We start from the raw sequence: 19414 nt of genomic DNA, 5'->3' as shown, positions 1-19414 counted from the left end.
TTGAAAATATTTGCGAAATTGATGGGCGGACACGATCGCAGTAAAACGTAAACTACTCGAATATTTATGTGTAAAAATGGGTAAAATCCACCATGCTCACCAAAAATTTTAATGTGAGTCAATTGCCTTTTTCTTTACTTTTTTGACGTCTTATGCTTATTAACCTTAAGTTAAATAAGACATAGATTCATTGGAAAATGGATTATTTGCCTGCAAACATATTATCCCTAAAATAAATATGGTGGACACTACGACGTAGGGGATTAATTTTTTCTTAATAATACTATCGATATGGGTGTCAAATAAAAGGACTTGGAGAGTAACAAGCTAAGGAAAGTAACAAGCTAAGGAGAGTAACGAGCTAAGTGTTAACAAGTGACAAGTTCATTCTAAATCAAGTATGGAAGACACCATGACCTAATAAATTAATTTCCATTGTTAACATCACCTTTTAGTGAAGTAAACAATGGAAGATAATTCATTCGCTTTTTTTATGAACACAAATGAAAACATGAGTTTAAAAATCATATGCCAAAAAATCTCTTTTCTTTACGGTATTATAGTAACTTGCACGTCATCACTGCTCCCGAAAGATGGTTTATATAGGCCAGTGAATGACTATACAGATTTTAAAATTTGCCAAAAAAAATTAATTTTTTCTTCCATTTACTCTTTTATATAATAGCGCAACATATTACGAATATTCTTCCAAAATTTCAAGTCGGCTAAGACCATAAAAGTTAAATTCTATTTTCTTAAAAATCTATTTCTAAAATTAATTGCGACGATTTCTTCTGGAATTTCGCAGGCGACCACTTTTTACTCATGAACAATACGAAGGCTTTTATTACGACCTACAATTACAACTTACTTTACAAGACAGTATATGATGTAGACTTTGGCGAGCATTTCAATCTTTTTATATACAAAGACCTTTCTTCTGGCCTTTCTTCGTAAAAGCTGTTTCTGAACTAGACTCACTTATCGAATCTCATAATACGCATGTAGAGGTTATCTAGAGAAATCGTAAAAGCGATGAGTTTATCCCGAACATGTTAGATAAAGCCTGAGATTTATCGATGGATAAGCAGACGGAAGCCTCTTCCGTCAGCATTTGCATAACCGCAAGCACTTATCGCGGGCCAGAGCTCATTTTATTGAATAACTGAAATACCGTAACATGGAGCTGTATCATGTGGCCGAACGTTCAAGCATCGTTCAACATATCAAGTCCACAGTATATATTAAATTGTATTTCGGAAACGTAACGAGCTTATTATATATATTTACGTTACTTTTCACTGACGTGACATACGATCCATTTGACGGTTACACAGCAACATACACGGATTCCACTATTTAGATACAAAACAACAATACAACGACAATACAACACAAAGGAAACAAACGCTATTCCAGTAAAGTAGAGCTAAGGACAGCCAAAGAAATTCGATGAAAGATGTCGAGCCCACCTTGCATTCTCTCTTTGAAGAAAATTTTTCAGAAGTTTTGTCGAAACCATAGTATACTGATCGACCCATAGTAATCAGTTCGGCGTAGCTTTTCAATTCGATTCGAAATGTTGACGAGTATTGAGTCATGTCGTAAGTGTTGAAATGTATTCAAAGTTTTTCACAAACATACACTTTTATGCTATTTTAATCCGCAGCTAGTTTTCATATATTTGCAATGATTTATACTTTACGAACTATTTCGTTTTGTTTATGCACTTACTATATATTCAGAAGCGTTTGGGCCTAATTTAAACTAGATTTTAAAATAAAGTAACAAAGAAATCTAGCATTTCTTCATGTATGTAATTGTTTTTTTTTTTTTTCTATACACAATGCTTATATATTCTTGATCAGCATCAAATTGTAAATCGACTTAAGCATGTCCGTCTATCCGTCTGACTGTCTCTCCGTCTGTATAATGTCTGTTGCGATCATTCTCCTGCCCTGGTAAAAATGCAGAACCATTGAAAGTTCTTCCACACAGCTTAACATTGAAAAATCGGTCTAAGGAGACGGCCACAGTACCACCTAAACTGAGAACACCTATGTTTTTCAAAAGATATGAGAAATTGGTCTTTTGCTCATTACCCATAAACGGTAACAAATAAGTGTACAATAATTTTAACGCTTCTTCTATGGCATAAAAATTGGAAAAAATTGACCACGCCTACCCAATATTATAATGTATCAAAATACAATTATTTTAAAAGATTAGTTTTCATGAATAGTCTTATAAGCGGGATCGAAAGCGTCCCATGCCAATACAATAAACTTTTACATGAAATTTATAATTTTAACCTATTTGCACTGCACAACACTGCTTTATAGTACTGCTAAAAATAGACTATGTTTCGTTAAAACGGCCTATATTTCGCAAGAAGATTAACATGTGAGCGCGATCATCGCGTTAAAATTTTCCACATTTCTTTAATATTCCTATTCAATAGGGCTTGTCGGGGAAAGAGAACACATCACTGCACTATTTTTTTCTATTTTTTTTTTTCGACCAGCCATTCATGGGCTTGTAAGTCGCGAAGCATGCAAAAGGGAGAGAAGTTCTTATGTATTGTGTTTGATTTTTTAACCATAAGTTTAATTATAAGCGACAGACTTTTTTCATTTTTTTATTTATATTTTTCCTTAATTTAGTTTTCGATTTCTTTTTCTTTTTCTCCTTTTCCTCCTTGGTTCAACCATAAAAACTACGCACTTGATCTATCCACGATGTTGGCTATGAGATGATAATGCAGTTACTGTAAATTACAAAAGGCACTGACTACATCGAATCGATCTATGAGTCGGTCATTAGTTTCGCCGGTTTAACGGCAAAAGCTTTCACAGATTTTACATGCCTATGGATGCAGTGTGCATGTGTATAAATAAACATAAGTTAATTGATACGGAAAATCAAGGCAAGTGTTCTAAGCATGAATTTACAAAGCTTCGTACGTTTTGAAATTAGTTCGATAGGCCGGCAAGGATCCGAGTTCGAAGCGCGCACGGGGATCAGCATTGACACCTTCTTATTCATTTTTCTTCCTTTTTTTTTTTTCTTTTTGTTTTCTTTTTGCTTTTATTCATTTTTTTAATTTTCATTCCTTTGCCATATGTGCGCCCAAAAAAAAAAAAAAAAAAAAAAAAAAAACAAAGACAAGAAAAAGTTTATATGATCGCATATGCATACAAAAACAAATTCAATTAAATTTTTACATTGTGCACGCGCTTATACATCCATGCGTGAATAATATCGAAACAAAACTTTTATTTTGATGAACACGAATTTGTTTTTATATACATTTTCAATGAATTCATTTAAAAGGAGAAAAAGATGAATGGGTGGAGGGTGGGGAGTGGGGAGGGGGGGGGGGGCCCCCCGCCAAAATTGAAAATGTAGCAAAATTTTTACTGGCATAACTGTCCTTGTGTGAAGTTATTCCCTTTTGATAATTTCCATTATTAACGTAAACAAACAAACAAACAAACAAACAAACCAACATGTTTCACTTTGTGTTCATCTTTTTGTTTTTTTTTTTTTTGTTTTTTTTCTTTTAATTGGAAAACTTAACGCGTAAATAAGGAAATGATATAATTTTTAAAATTCTTTATTTAGTATGAGTGAAGTGAGAGGGCAAGCAGCGGTGGCAGCAGCAGCAGCAGCAAGCGTAACACAAACGCTTACAAACAATACTAACGGTCTCATATATAAAAGTAACGGCAACAACAACAACAACAACAACAACAACAACAAATAAAATAAAAACATATGTGATGTCATCATCCTCGCCATCGTCGTCGTGGCCGTTGTCGACGTCGTCAGTGACGGTCGTGGCTGCTTTTTATTTTTTTTATTATTATTACGATTTATGACAAATTATTATGTATTCATAGGTTTTTTTTTTTCTTTTTTTTCCTTTTTTTTTTTTTTTGTTAATCCTTCAGAGTTCTTTTGAAATATTTTCGTCTATACATTTCTCTTTTTGTTTTTTTTTTTTTTTTTTTTATTTTTTTGAATTTTTTTACTACATTCATATTTTAATCATTTCAAGCATTGACTATGGAAATGTATATGCGATGCGTGTGGTTCGGTAAAGGTGTACATACATATATATGTAAGGAAAAAATAGAAGGCAAAAAAAAAAAACTAAGTCCTAACAGTGATTTGCTCATTTAGCCGTAAATTGTCAAGGATTCGTTTAGATGAAAAGCACAATTCACAAACACAGCCTCTCCCTTTTGAGTAAAAGAGCCAAGAAACAAGCAGATTCATCATAATTTAGCACCTGACTGTTTCATTAAAATCTAATGAAAAAAATGCAAAATGAATAAATGAGAAAATTTATTCATTAAAAAATAAATAAAAGAAGAAAAAAAACGAAACGCTAAAGCAAAATGAGAGAAATGATTGGATAAAAAAAAGGAAGGAAAACAAACGGTACTAATACCCCGTCCTTTTTTTAACTATTTTTACGTTAGCTTATGTAATCTCACGTTATAAAGCTTTCCAATGAAACGCTCTCAAAATGAAAATTCTCCAATGTCCGAATGCCAAAAATCCTTACCGATCGTATCGATATTAAAAATAAAAAAAAAAATAAAAAAAAAAAAAATTTGCTAACATTGTCACTTTTTAACCGCTATGGAAATCTTGTAAAAATTTTTATAAAATTTTGTAAAATTTACTCTTACTACTACCCTTAAACTTACTTACTTACGTTGCTTACATATTTACTTAAATCGAATTTCAATCAAGTTATCGTTGGATGAATGAATCATTTCCTTTTTTTTATACCCTTTTCGCCACCTATGGTAGGTACAATGGTAGAAAGATATATGAATATTGTAAGGAGATATGCGACATCGAGAAAGACTTGAAATAGACCCGTACCGATCGAATGCTTGTCTGCCCGTTTGTCTCCCTTTGGTTTTCTGTATCCAGCCTACAACATGTAATTTTCGAGATATTTTGACGAAATCTGTTACAACTACAGGGGTTGACTCAACGACGAGAGGTTGTTATATTTCGGCTCGGATCAACCGCTTCTCATATAATGCCTCATTTTGAAAACTAATATTATGAATAACTGTAGAATGGTGTAGGGTATTTAATGATGTAAAGTGTTTTCACTTATTTTATATCTAATTAAGCGAGCAATTACGAGATTATCAATAATCAAATATATCAAAGTTGACCTAAAGTTTAGGTCTAATAAAGTCAAACGAATGATTTCCTGTACAAAAGTCACTGACACATTATCAGTCAAAGCAAAACGTTCCCTGTCGTCCGTGCTGTAAACCTCGGTCTCTCGATACCTCTCGAACCGCGACAATTAGGCAGTATTCCTCGAGCGTACCGCAATTGAACACAGAACGCTAAACGTGTTCCTCCATAAATCCACAATCGAGATATGTTGATGAATTATCATAGCAGAACTTGTACCGCTTTATCCCGAAACATTGAGGTAACAATTTAACCAGCTATAGCATCGTATGATCCTTAGAGGTACATTGGCGAAAAAAATTAAAATTTTTGATCGATCGCTGAATGCCCTCGCGTTCGACCTAAATTCAACGCTTAAACAACGATGAAGATAGCGCTCAGCAGCTGACCTCTTTTGCTCATCATGCTGTCATAGTTTGTCTCGTTCAATCCGCCAAGATATCAACCGGTATTCTGTCTGCGGCAATCAGTGTGCCCTGTATGTGTTTGGTGTGCCGTGGTGTCTGTCGATCTACGACGATACATTTAAAATAAATCGTATACCCATTTACCTCAGTCAATGTCCGCTTCCAATTCGTTTTTGATGGGTTCATGGGAAGCCCGTCGTTCCTGCAACTGTCCTTTTTGGCTCTTATCACAGATTCATCTTCAGCTTATTCTCTAAAATATTTATCGCTGTCGTTTCTACATTTATCAGTGTGCATTCATGCATGTGTGTGTGTGTGTGTGTGTGTGTGTGTGTGTGTGTGTGTGTGTGTTTGTTAATACTACATTATATATAGAAATAAATTTTATTTCGTTTCGTTTTCAAGTCTAAGTATGTGCTTTATAATGCAGCTCTTTATCGCATAATATAAATATATACTATGCATATATATGTGTATGTACATATGTATTTTTAGAAACATCAAAGAATTCACACAATGCCACAAATACGCGTTTTATTAGAGAGAAAGCATTTTTCTTTACACTTTTCTTACTGAACGAGAAAAGTGCCACTTGTAAGCAAATGAAGCATAAATCATATACACTTATATATATATATATATATATATATATATATATATATATATGTAAGATACCATTCAAAGATTTTAGCAAATAAGTGCCGAGTATTAAATCAAAGAGTTGGCAAAACATTTCTTCTTGTAAAATAATAATAATAATAATAATAATAATAATAAAAATACTGACTACTTATGATTTATTTTATAATACATTTTTGCACATTCAAATATTCGCACAAGTGCATCTAAAGTATGTAAAGTAGGCGTTCTTTGATTTATGCAAAAGGGAAAAAACAAGAAAAAATAATCATAATTATAGAAAAAAAAAAAAAAAGTTTTCGTCTTTTTATGCATTTTTAATGCATTCGAGTGCACTTCTTCTTCTTTCATTTTTTCTCTTTTTTTTTTTTTTTTTTTTTTTTTTTGAAGCCAAGATTTTACTAATGGTTTGAATGGTTTTTAAAATAAGAAAAGTTTCCGTTTATTTTATATTGAGCTTAGAACAACAACAACAACAACAACAACAATAATAATAATAATAACGTAAGCAACAATAACAAACAATTGCAATGCGACAATCTAAGCATCCAAGTATTGGTTATAGGAAATAACGCGTTAAACTAAATTCTAACTTCAGAAACTTTTTTTCATTTCCACTTTCTTAAGCATCATTTTAAATGCAATTAAAATCGTTTTTTCTTCTACATTTTACATTCAAGTTTAAAAAGATTCATAGAAAAAAAAGATTCATATGCGGCGATGGAATAAATACGATTACCAGCCGTTTAAAAATAAGTTTTTATGCAGTAAAAACCATGCCCCCCTTTTTAAAACACATATCGAATTTGCTATAGAGATAGTGCAAAAATATGATGGCCAAGGAAAAAGTTCGTGGCGCTTCTTTTTTTTTTTTTTTACACACACGCGCACACACACGCACACATATCTCAAAAACACTTGCCTTATATAATTATTTTAAATGCATTCTATTTAATCAAACATGTGGCATTTTGATTGAGAATCTTTTGTAATTGTTCTAATTAAAAATGTCCCGATTGCAGAACTTGCAGGAATTTCTGGGCCAAAAACTGTAGGTCAAGCGACACGATTTTAAAGTCAAGTGTTTGCATGATTAAAAGAGTGCTATAGAGAGCGGAATTATAGCGGGACGCGGCAAGGTCCTAACTACGGTGCATGCATCAAAACTTCTTAACTCCTAAGCTCTTTCCACTTTTGCCGACTTATTATTGATGTGTATCGTCTGAGATCGTAACGCAAAAGACAAAGCCCTACCATAAGTCGCGTCAGGTCGGACTATGTGTCGTCTCATGTTATCATATATGGTAAGCCCGGTAACTTACTTTTTGATAGTAAAGTGTGATATCAATCGTCAAGCCAGCAACTAAAGCAACTAAGGACCACTAAAGACAAAACGCTATCATAACTAGGTTCGTGCAGCGGCTTTCTTTCACATACTTTTCACACACAATTTCCATTTATTAATCGATTCACGAATAGCACAATTTTGTTTCGTCTCCGTAGCAATGCACAAATGATTCACATATCGAGCTTCATATCGCGTTCAATCTTGTGCAAATGTCACAGGATGAAATACGTCAGTCTTTGTAAATTTTTTAAATAATTTTCTCGATTTTATTAACTATTGATCGGTCGACGAGAACAATTTCGTGTTTAATATTGAAATTTCCAGAGCAGAAGAGTAACAGTAACAGTAAGTAAATCATTTAAAGCATCTTTACCCTGAACATGACGAATTTTTTCATAAAGTTTCCGAAATGTTATCCCCTCAGGCGAAGTAAAGGTATTTAAAAGTGTGCATCATTCTCGAAACGCAACTATTCTCGATTAATTATCTACTGATTGTTACCTTTTTACATTGAATAGAATGTAACTGGTACGAGTGAGTTTTGTCAAAGTGACTTGTTAAGTGTAAAGTCATCGGCTGGGAAAAAAAAACGCAGTGAAGTCTTTCTTTTACCTAAAATTATTTGTTCTGGTAAATCTTTCCATAATGCGTAAAGCCCGTTGAGTGGGAAGAGGTTGTCTCTAGTATAAGAACTTCTTTACAAGCTCTCTAGCGATCTCTAATAATCATTTTCATCTATTTTTGCCGAAATCGGAAACGATGTTATTTCCGGAGGAACACGACCAACCATGAATGGCTTAATCGCTTGGGTTTTTAATGGACAAGCGGGGTACCGTTCGCGCCATCTCGAGACTACTACCCACTAATGTGTACACATATCTAACATGGAATTAAACGATTAAGTGATGGGCTTCAATATTCATATGCTTAACTTGAGGCAAATGCATGCAAAGTAATAAATAAAAATTTTAATTATTATTATTATTTATTTTGTTTTTTTTTTAAATTTATTTGAACACCTTTTAGAAAGCTTCTAGTTAATTACACTAAAGAAGGAATTGTGTATGTAAGAGAGAGAATAATAATTCTCATTTAGTCTAATGCCTTATTTTAACAAAAGCTAATCTACCCTTTGACAGTATTGTATGAAATCATCACAAGTAAAAGTTCCCCTGAGGATAGATATTTTTTCAAAGTTCTCAAGTAAAAAAAACCGCAATTAAATGCGCATTCGAGTAAGTAACAGGCACTATTTAAAACGAATATTGAATACCCGTCACCTAAGGTAAATATGCAAAGACTTTTTTCGCTCATCAAACACTCGGACATTTCCAAAAAAAATTGTACATATTTATTCTAAATTACAATTTCGATTCATATCATCTAGATATCGTATCAGTTATAAGAGCAATCTTTGTTAATTTTTTTTTTTTGTTTTTTTTTAAATCTTCAAGTGTTCCTTGGAAATGCATTCAAAGCATTTTTGAGAACTTTTTAATAAATTAAAACGATCACCGATCAGTCGACAAGATTAACGACACGGTAACGGACGGGCGGTAACGGAATTCATAACGCATCCGATATGAACGAAGCAATCAAAGACGATGCAAACGGAATAAAACGTTTAGTATACGCTTGGGGAAGAATTTTGTTCATTTATTTTATTGATGCGATTGTCATGATATGTTCTCGAAAAGTTGAATATTTGAAGATTTGAAAATAATCTTTTTTTTTTTTTTTTTTGGTTATTTTGGTTCGGTTTAAATGGTTTTTAGTTTAATTAAAATAAAAAAATTATTAAAAAAATTAGAATTTTTTTTTTTTTTTTTTTTTTTTGAAAAATTTTGGAAAGCACAATAAGAATTATTCATTTGTTCATGATTGTCTGTTCCTCTATTTTTGAAATTCTCAAGACTAAACATAATCTACAACACGGCATAAATATGTTGAACTGATTTGCTTCATAGCAAATAAAAAAAAAATTATAAAATATTAAATCGCAAGTCAGTGGTAATATCACGCACGTGTATGCGCTCAAGATTTGCTCAAAGTTCCTCTTATTAGTAGTAGTAGTAGTAGTAGTAGTAGTAGTAGTAGTAGAGTAGTTTTGCTTTTACGTTCGCCCTCCTTTCTCGTATTGATTCTTATAATTTTCATTAATTGCATATATATGGCAAATTAGTTTTAAATTAAAAGTTTTTTGTATTGAAAATGCATTTCGCAGACATTTTTCGTGAATCAGAAATTCAGATAACATTATTAAAAAGAATGCCCAGGAAGTCATTTTGTATAAGATTTCAGTAAAAACGAAATTATTTGCTTTCCTTTTCTGATTTATTTCATTTTTTTTATTTTTTTTTTCTTTTACAAATAATTTTTTTTTTTTTTTTTTTTTTTTTTCTTTTATACCCACCCTTTATACGTACATACATGTGTGCACAAAAATCGTATCGTTCATACTCTTTTTACTTTAATTAAAAAGGAAAAAGTACCCACTGCCACATTTTGGAGTAGCAACTTGAGATATTACGCATATACACACAAACACACACATCACAGTAGTAATAATAATAATAATATAATAATGCAATAATTTAATACAATTTTCTACTTAACAAAATAAATTAACGTAAGCGCGTGTGTATACAAAAAAAAAAAAAAAGGAATGACTTGATGATAATGTGAGTTAACACAAGCACATAAAGAATATCATTCCCCAATTAAATACTTATTACATATGTCGGCTATTGTTCATTATATGTACGTGGGTGTGTGTGTGTGTGTGTTTGTGCGTGTGTATGTGTATGTATGTCTATTCATCCATTTACATAGCCACTTGTAAGATATTGCGAGAAAAAAAAATAAAAATAAAAAAAATATATAATAATAATTTCATAATTACATGTTTCATGTGATCTCATACTAAAAGACTTTCTCTGGCTTTGTAAACAATATATATAACAATGGACATATATATATATATATATATAAGTATATATATAAGTATATGTATACGTATATGGTTATGTATATAACCAAGGAAACACTTGCAAGCAAGCGCTATTTTTGTTGCGCGCGACACACCACCATTAACTACTAAAGTCAAATTAGAAGAAGAAACAATTTTTGGAAAAAGGGAACGTAACACAACAGCTAAGCATTTTTGATTATTTATTTAATTTGATTGCGTTACATTTACATATATGTGTAGGTAGCATCAAATACAATGCATCATCATCATCATCATCATTATCATCATTGTCATCATTATCATCATCATCATCATCATCATCATCAACAACATGGCCATCATTTTTCTATATAGCGTGTCCCTTACTGTTTAACGTATCAAAAGAAGATAAGTCCTTAAACTTATTATTACCGTATACCTATAAAATCAATCGACGATTCAAATAAAATTTTTCAAATTTTTTCTCATATATACATATATATATATATATATATATATACATATATATATATATAAAATTTACCATCGTTATTATTCAATTACTTTTACTTAACATTTATTTCTGTCTCTTACATATATTTTTATTATTACATATATATTAATATGTGCATTCTTTTCCTCTTTTCCGCAAATAAATAAAAGCCATAAGGACCAAGAGTTCACTTTCTATTGCCTTTTTAAAAGCTAATCGATAAATTAATTGTCTCCTCGTCCTCTAATTAGCGTTAAATCGAATGTAAGAGCAAACTTAACAGAGGGAGCAATTTTAACAATAACAATAACAACAATAACAACAACAACAACAACAACAACAATATTAACTACTAGAGTTGAGAATAGCAGCAATGAGAGCGCGATTCTTCTTAATTAACATATTTCCTAGATAACCAAAGGAAGAGATATATGGATTAACACTTACACTTACATTTACACTTACCTCCTTTGCAAGTATTGAATGAGACACATTATAATTAAGTACATAGCACATAGCACTTATACAGAAAAACAAATAAAAATAATGAAAAAGAGAACTCTATGGAGAAATTTCGAAATAAAATAAAGAGAGATAGTTTAAGAAGAAAGAGAGAGACAACAAGATAACTAATATATTTACTTCACAACTCATGGAAAATGAATAACATTAACTTATACAAAAGCGAAAAGCATAGATTGGCTAAAAAGATAAAAATGAAAAGCATAGAATTGACTTGAAAGAGAATCACAAATCACGACAAATATAAAATGTAAAATCAATTCAATCAATAAAGGATCGAAAGGAAAGAAAGCCAACTTAACTAAAGCCAACTAAGCATTTTCAAGTTTCATTATTTTCCTAAAGCGTATTGAAAACTGTTGCTTACCCAAAAAGTTAAGAAATTTATTTTTATTTATTTATTTATTTATTTTTTTTTTTTTTTTTTTTTTTTGCAAAATATCATCAACTGACGAAGTGAATTTATATATTATTCGTGTCTGCATTCACTAGCCAAATAACTTTATATTGAATGATTTTTTTGTTTTTTTTATTTTTACCTTTAACCAGCACGATTTCAATCGGAAACAGATTTCCGAACCGGAGAACCTAAACCTAAATTTTACAATAAAAAAAGTTGCACTTTTATTTTTTAATTAATATTAAATTAAATTGCAATAAGAATCGCTTTGTAACTCGGCATTGCAGCTGCGAAGCAATAGCATTCAGTAATGTTGAAATGAATAAATGACGTAGAGCCCAAAAAGGAGACGCTAAAAAAAAAATGAAAGCAGAAAACTTACGACTTCTTACGCATATATCTATAATTACAACTTTGATTTCGTTCGAGGAATACTTTTCTTAATCACAACAAAGTAATTGTGTTATCGATATCCTTAAGAAATTTGCATTCCATAGAAAATCTGAAGATAAACTTTTATTTATTTTACAGTAAACGCTGTCAGTAGTCAGCCTTCGATCTTGCAGATATCTTATGAAAATATATATAAGTTTCTCTTTCTTCGATTCTGTTCCGAGCGACACAATAGAAATTTCACTTGCAATAATTATGATATGTTTGTTTGTGAGTTTGTTAATGGATTTTTCAATGCAGTACGCATCTTATTTTCCCAAAATAAATTAAAAATAATTTTTTATTTTTTTCACATAATTCTGCGAATTAATCAATTGTTCTAGTGCGGTAAGCAGTTTCCTCGCAAATTTTTTATTCAAATTTGACTATCAGCTTAGCAGACTAGCACAACATTCCAGCTGGCTATTCTTTACATCCCGTTCAAATGAAATTGTTCAAATAAGCTCGAAATCGTTGGCAATTAGTCACACTTGCTAATAAATCTTGGGCAGCTTTTGTTATTAATTCAGCAAAATTGTATTTTTTCAGTTGCTTTTTATATTAGATATTGAAAAGTGTGTGTGTTTTTTATTTTTGATTTGAGAAAAAATAAACACCACAAATGCACACACACACACACACACAATATATATATATAATATTCTAATAATAATTCATTCATTCATTTCATATCCGCTTAATAAGAAGAGTAACTAACAAGCTTTAGAAAAACGTTTAAACAGTAAACGGAATGGAGAGCGTAATTAGGAATGTGCGTATAGCGCCTTTAAATAATGTAAAGTTAAAAATTCAAAAAAAAAAACTCAAATTCGAACACCATTAAAATAACAGAAGAAAACGAGAAACAACAATAACAATAACAACAACAACGACAACAACAACAACAACAATAATAATAATAATGATAATAATAATAACAATAACAACAAGAGGAGCAGCATACAAAAATTTATCCATAACAATGAACTAATACTATCAGCATATATATATATATATATAAGATATCGGTAATTGTAGATGACAACAGTTAAGTTAGTTATTGGTAAGATAAGGATAGCGCATATTGTACAAGATAGCGAACGGAAAGAGATAGCGAAACTTCCAAGGAGGAGATATTGTAATCACATTTTCTTAGCAGCGGTGTATCTACGAGATACAAGACACAAGATACTAATTGGAAACTTTTATAATCCCCTCCAATTGGAATAAATTGTTAGCATAATATTATAAGTATGAGTGAAATAGCTTGCTCGTCTAACCATATTAGTTTTAATGCTATTTCATTCTCGCTCTTATTAAATAAAGGCAAAATATGGCGTTATTGCTTAACATACATGCATCTGCAACTCACTGATGATGCTTTTGTTCGCTGAGCAGTTGGTTTCTGACAATTCAGTTTAATTTGGTACTTTGAGCATACAAAACGTCTTTTTTTCAGCGACATGCTACGCCAGTCATCCAGTTAGTTAATAACATTGACGGTTGGTTCCTTAGTGTATAAAGCAAAAAAGCAAATTAAAAAAAAAAAAAACAAAAAAAAAACAAAAAAAAGTTATTCACACATTTCAACTCTCTTTCATAGTGCGATTGCAAGTGCAAAAGCACGTGCAAGATATTAAGAGAAATTTTTTTTTTTTTTTATTTTTTTGTTTGCGTACCCTTTCTTTTCGACCTGAGTACGATTTTAATAAAATACAAAGAAAAAAAAAAAAAAAAAAAAAACAAATAAATAAATAAACGGGTGTTGTCGTTGTTAATAAGAAACTTTTTGAAATTGTGAAAAATTTCGACCTTTGAAAAAAACAATTGCAAGAAAGCAAAGTGAACAAGTGCAATATTTAGTAAAAATTTTGTGTTAATTGAAAAACATTTTCAAAAAAAAAAAAAAAAAAAAAAAAAAAAAAAAAAAAAAAAATAATAATGAACAAAAAAAAAAAAAATAATAATAAGAATAATAATAATAAAAATGAAATAATATGAGCGCAATGTATGCTTAAAAAATTTAAGAAAAATATTTTCGTTATTCATCAAGGATTATTTATCATAGATAACGATTGCGTCAGAATAGACAGATTGTTAAGCGAGACATGAAGACTAACCGTAAGAAACGAAAAACTAAACCGATTTAATTGATTACAAAAAAAAAAAAAAAACAAAAAACAAAAAACAAAAAAACAAAAATAATAATAATAATAACAAGAAGAAGAAGAAAAAATAAGCGCAATGCATAATGATGCAATTGATGGCAAAATTAGAATAAAAATTTAAAAAAAAAATAAAAATTGAATTCTCACAATTAAATTATAATTAAGAAATTATCTTACGATATTTAAATCCAAAGACAAAATCGTGTAAAACACTACTCACGTCGAACGTTGCGAGCTTGTTAAGTTAAATATAATAAAATTAATAATTAATTAAGTCCTTAATTAAGAAATTGAAAAAAGAGAAAAAAACAAAAATAAATAAATAAATTTTATATGCATTAGAAAGTTTCTTCTACGATAGACATCGAGCATCAAACAAAATGCTTGAAAGCTAAAAAAAAATCCTAATCGTTTCAATAACTGTTTTATTAACGAGCAATAAAGTGAGCGAAAGCAAAAGCCGTCGGCAAAAATGCAAGCTACAAAAATGCGTACTCCGTTCGCTATACAAGAAATTCTTGGCTTAGGTGTGGGTTCGGCAGCAGCAGCTGCTGCAGCAGCTGGTTATCCTCATGCTGCTCATTTGCAACATCATCACAATTTGCCACCCACATTGACTGCACCGTCAACGCCGCCATTGCCACCGTCAGCTTTAAATTCGAATGCCGCATCGCTTAATATAACGGAAACCCGCTTAAATACTGTAACACCACCATCATCATTAACGCCCAATAATGATTGTAACACGGCATCAATATCTCCTGGGTCTACAACGCCAATACGTTTACGTGACGCACGGTCTATGTCACCTGATGTGACACGTTTATCTGCTGCAGCCGCGGCAGCTGCTGCTGCTGCTCATGTTCAATTGCCTGTATTTAATCCGGCCAATTTTTATGCTGCCGCTGGTTATACGGCTGCTGCAGCGGCTGATCACGCTACTGGCGGCCCCCTAAATGCGGCCGCTCATCATCATCATATGACCACTTTGGCAGCTGCCGCATATTTACGAGGCTTTTTACCGCCGGGCTTTAGCACACCCCATGAATTTCGTGGTCACTTTCAGCAACATTTCGGTTCGCAATTTGTCGGTAAGTATTCAATCCGCTACCACAAACCGCAAGGTGACAAATTCAAAAGAAAAAAAAAAAACAAAAAAACAAAGCAAGAAAGATTTCTAAAACACAAAAAAAAAACGATGCATTTAGAAATTTGTATTTCCGAGGGTGGCTGGACGCGCCGCTATAAATATCCTTAAAGCTATGAATTGCCAACTTACTTATCACGAGCTTTAGATGATTACAATATAAGAAAAGGCATAGAGGAAATATTTGACCGGTTTATTTATATGCAACAATAATATAAGACGTTCAAAATATTGATAGGAGGAAAATGCGATTTTTCATTAACTTTTTAAAGTTCATTTTATGTTTACATTGAAATTGTTTTTTTTTTTTTTTTTTTTTTTTTTTGCTATATATATATATATGAGAAGGTAGTCGAAGCTAATTAGAGAATATGCTAACAATATATATATGATTTTAAAGCATTTCTTTTATACCGAAAGGTATACAGCTTGACTGCACTTGAATCTCATATAAGACGAATAAAATAATAAGAACTATATAAAGAAGCAGGAGATACTTGATGCCAGCTTCGTAGCATGCAATTCAATGTCAAAGGAACTGCAGGAGGAAAATGAAGAGAAGGAAAAAAAAAAAAAAAAAAAAAAAAAAAAAACTTGAGAAATATTAATTGTACTTAAATCATAATAGAATTTACTCCGAGCACAAGTGAGCTAACTTAGCTTATCTAAGATGCAACAACATACACTCTTCTCAATCAAAGCACAAAGTGATGTGTCGGAAAAGCACAATACATGTATGTATGTATGTATGTATGTGTGTGTGTGTGTGTGTATGTATGAGTGTATGTATGTGTGTTTGTATAAATATGTACATTTATATGTTTATACATTTGCGAAGAAAGCAAAAAATAAACAAATTTTACAATTCACAATAACACGATGCATTTGTAAGCCTTTATAAGCCGTTTCCACGTAAGATTTAAATAAAAACTGAAAAAATGATTTCAAGAAAAGGGTGAAGCACTTCTTCGCATCATTTCGCAACCATATATTTATGCGCGTATGATGGAAAGGCAACCAACCAAGTGACAGACCAAATGCCTTCAGAATAAGACGCATGAATGAATGAAAGAAATAAATAAAAAAAAAATAAGAAATAAATGTTGTTAGCCTTAATAAGCCTCATGCATCGACGGACAAGCAAATCAAGCAAGCAAATGATGTAAAAAAGTAAAAGTAAAAAAAAGCAAAATCGAATGAAATGGAAGGGAAGGGAAGGGAAGGGATGGGATGGAAAATGAAATTATTACTGACTAACGCATATAAATACATATGCACGCACGGCTTATACGCAACACATACCGATCAATTATATATCTCTTTTATCTTTCCCTGTTTCGATTGTCATTCTCCTCGATCATTGTTCTCTCCACTCTACTCTTGCCGCCTTTAAAGATATTAAAAATTGCTATTATGCATATGCCCGCCCTAGTTAAAGGTGCAGTAGATAGGCGTCCTCGTTAAGGGTTAATTATGTACGCTAATAAAGTCGTATATGGCGACAGGGAGAGAGAGAGAGAGAGAGAGAAAGAGAGAGAGAGATAGAGTTTATTTTCTTCTTTTCTTTTATTTTTTTTGTCTCTCTCTCTCTCTCTCTCTCTCTCTTACAGGAAAGAGGCCAGTTAGGAATAGTGAATAGAATTGTGGAAATTTGCAAACGGGGCAGAAGAACAAGCGGATTAAGTTAAATCGATTCAATTCCTTAGCACATCATTTACTTAAATCTAAAAAGTAAAGATCATTTTCACTTCTTTCATTAGTCGAACAATTCGACAAATATGGCTTTCTTTGCATTCAGTCTTCTTTTCTCGATTGTTCTCGCTCGTAGCAAAAGCTGATCGGAAAAAGGTGAAAATCTGATACTTGACTTGGCGAATAAATTCGATTCTACGCGCTAGAGTTTTAAAACATTTGATGATAGGTTAACTCATTTAAGTCCCGTTCACTTGGTTGTTAGAACAAGTCAACCATCGAAGATTAAGATTTTTATGATGACCTGATTAATTATAGATAATAGAAATCAGTTTAAACATAATATACGATTGTAATAATGTCATTGTTCGTTTCAAAGTAGAATTTAATAACAGTAAATATGAAATTTTCGTTTCACTTTTCCACGATGAAATGAATCTACCACTATATCATATTAAATATCACTTGTCTTGGATGACTTGGCCATGCGAAAGCAATATGCAAGCGTTTGCAATGAGATGATAATAAATTTTTTTTTTTTTTTTTAATAGATCGAAGGAATGAAATTTTCAGAAAAAATCTCACTTCTCTTATGGCATTCGAATAAAGACACGATTAATGGCAAAAGGACGGGCTAAGTTAATCGCGAAACTATTTATGTGAGAGGCACCAATAACGCCAGGCTTTTGTAGAAAAAAATTCATCAGAACAGTAAAATTGAATACTTAGAGAGTGTCTCGCATTTGGGAAAACAGGATTATTATGCGCTAAGCCAATTCAACAAGGCATCTCTGATGCACTTGAGCCGACCGTCAATGATACCACAGTAGCATTATTCGAAGACCCATCATGACTTTACTTCGGGCAGAAAGTAAAGATTCGCGTATGATTTGTATGCGTTGAAGAAAACTTGCATATCTTACCTGGGGAATCTTGACGGCGTACAGCGACGAGCAAGAGAATATCAGGAATGATGAGAGTATACCGAACATTCTCGACACTCTTGAACGACATAGACCGTAGACTATGCTTTGTTATTGTATCTGTAGAAATATCTAACTCCACAGGGCCCTTTCTATGGGAATCGAAGACATTTATTCATCAATCAAGTTGTTTAATACGACTACCCGTCCTATTGGATGAGTCTTTGTACGATTTGAGTTCGCTTTCACTTACCCATAGTATAGCAGAAGTCATTTTTCGCCACGAAATTCGATAGCATTGATTGCGATCATCTATAGACGGCTTGATACTTTTAAATCTATCGTTCGAATATATCGTTCATTATCTTTATCATCGATTTAGAGATCTATCGATCTTTCATATGTTACATAACACCGTTTACAACGGATAAGTAAATTTATATTTCAGATGATTTCTTTGTTGTTGTTGTTGTTGTTGTTGTTGCTGCTGTTTTCGAGATTAAAGCATATCCGGGCCCTCCAGAGGTGCGAGCATGAAATGAAAACCTTTCAATTCTCAGAGGCGATAAGCTACGAGGAGAGAGATTAATTTAATGAAATAATAATAATAGAAGAATAAAAATATAAAAAAAATTTAAAAAAAATATGGTTAACTCCTAAAAAGGTGCAATTATTGTCATATGATGTTCGTAAGCAGCAATAATAAGAAAAGGAAGAAAAAAATTATTCCTTCACCTATTTAGATAAGCAAAACTGTTGGTCATCACTTGACAAAATTGAATAAACAAAAATTAAAGAAAGCAAAAACATATGTTTGCTCGTTTCATTTCGGTTTATGTTGCGTCCTGTTAACAAGATATTGTTGTGCTACTTGTGGCCAACTCAAGTGCGTTCAAACTTCTCAGAAAAAATTGTTTTTTTTTTCTTTGCCTTTTTTGCCTTTTTTCGATATTTTTTCTATCTAACCACAAACTCCTTTTGTCAGCCCTAAAATACTGTATGCACTACTACGAGCATCACTATACACTCAAGTGTCATATGCTATTACTACTACTACTACA

The 19414-nt window shown here is 31.7% G+C and overlaps 1 protein-coding gene across 1 annotated transcript in view; it reads left to right on the top strand.

Annotated features, from left to right (window-relative positions):
- Positions 1-14604: 14604 nt before the first annotated feature.
- Positions 14605-19414, top strand: part of LOC119642345 (uncharacterized protein DDB_G0283357-like) — a 36314-nt gene continuing 31504 nt past the window's right edge. Inside the window, exon 1 of the mRNA XM_038041484.1 lies at positions 14605-15682. Within this exon, the coding sequence (XP_037897412.1) occupies positions 15064-15682 (619 nt within the window). The 5' untranslated portion in view covers positions 14605-15063. The remainder of the gene's footprint in view (positions 15683-19414) is intronic.

The sequence above is a fragment of the Glossina fuscipes genome, unplaced genomic scaffold (assembly GCF_014805625.2).
Source record: "Glossina fuscipes isolate IAEA_lab_2018 unplaced genomic scaffold, Yale_Gfus_2 0, whole genome shotgun sequence".
NCBI classification, from domain to species: Eukaryota; Metazoa; Arthropoda; class Insecta; order Diptera; family Glossinidae; genus Glossina; species Glossina fuscipes.
This window is presented reverse-complemented; position numbering and strand designations above follow the sequence as displayed.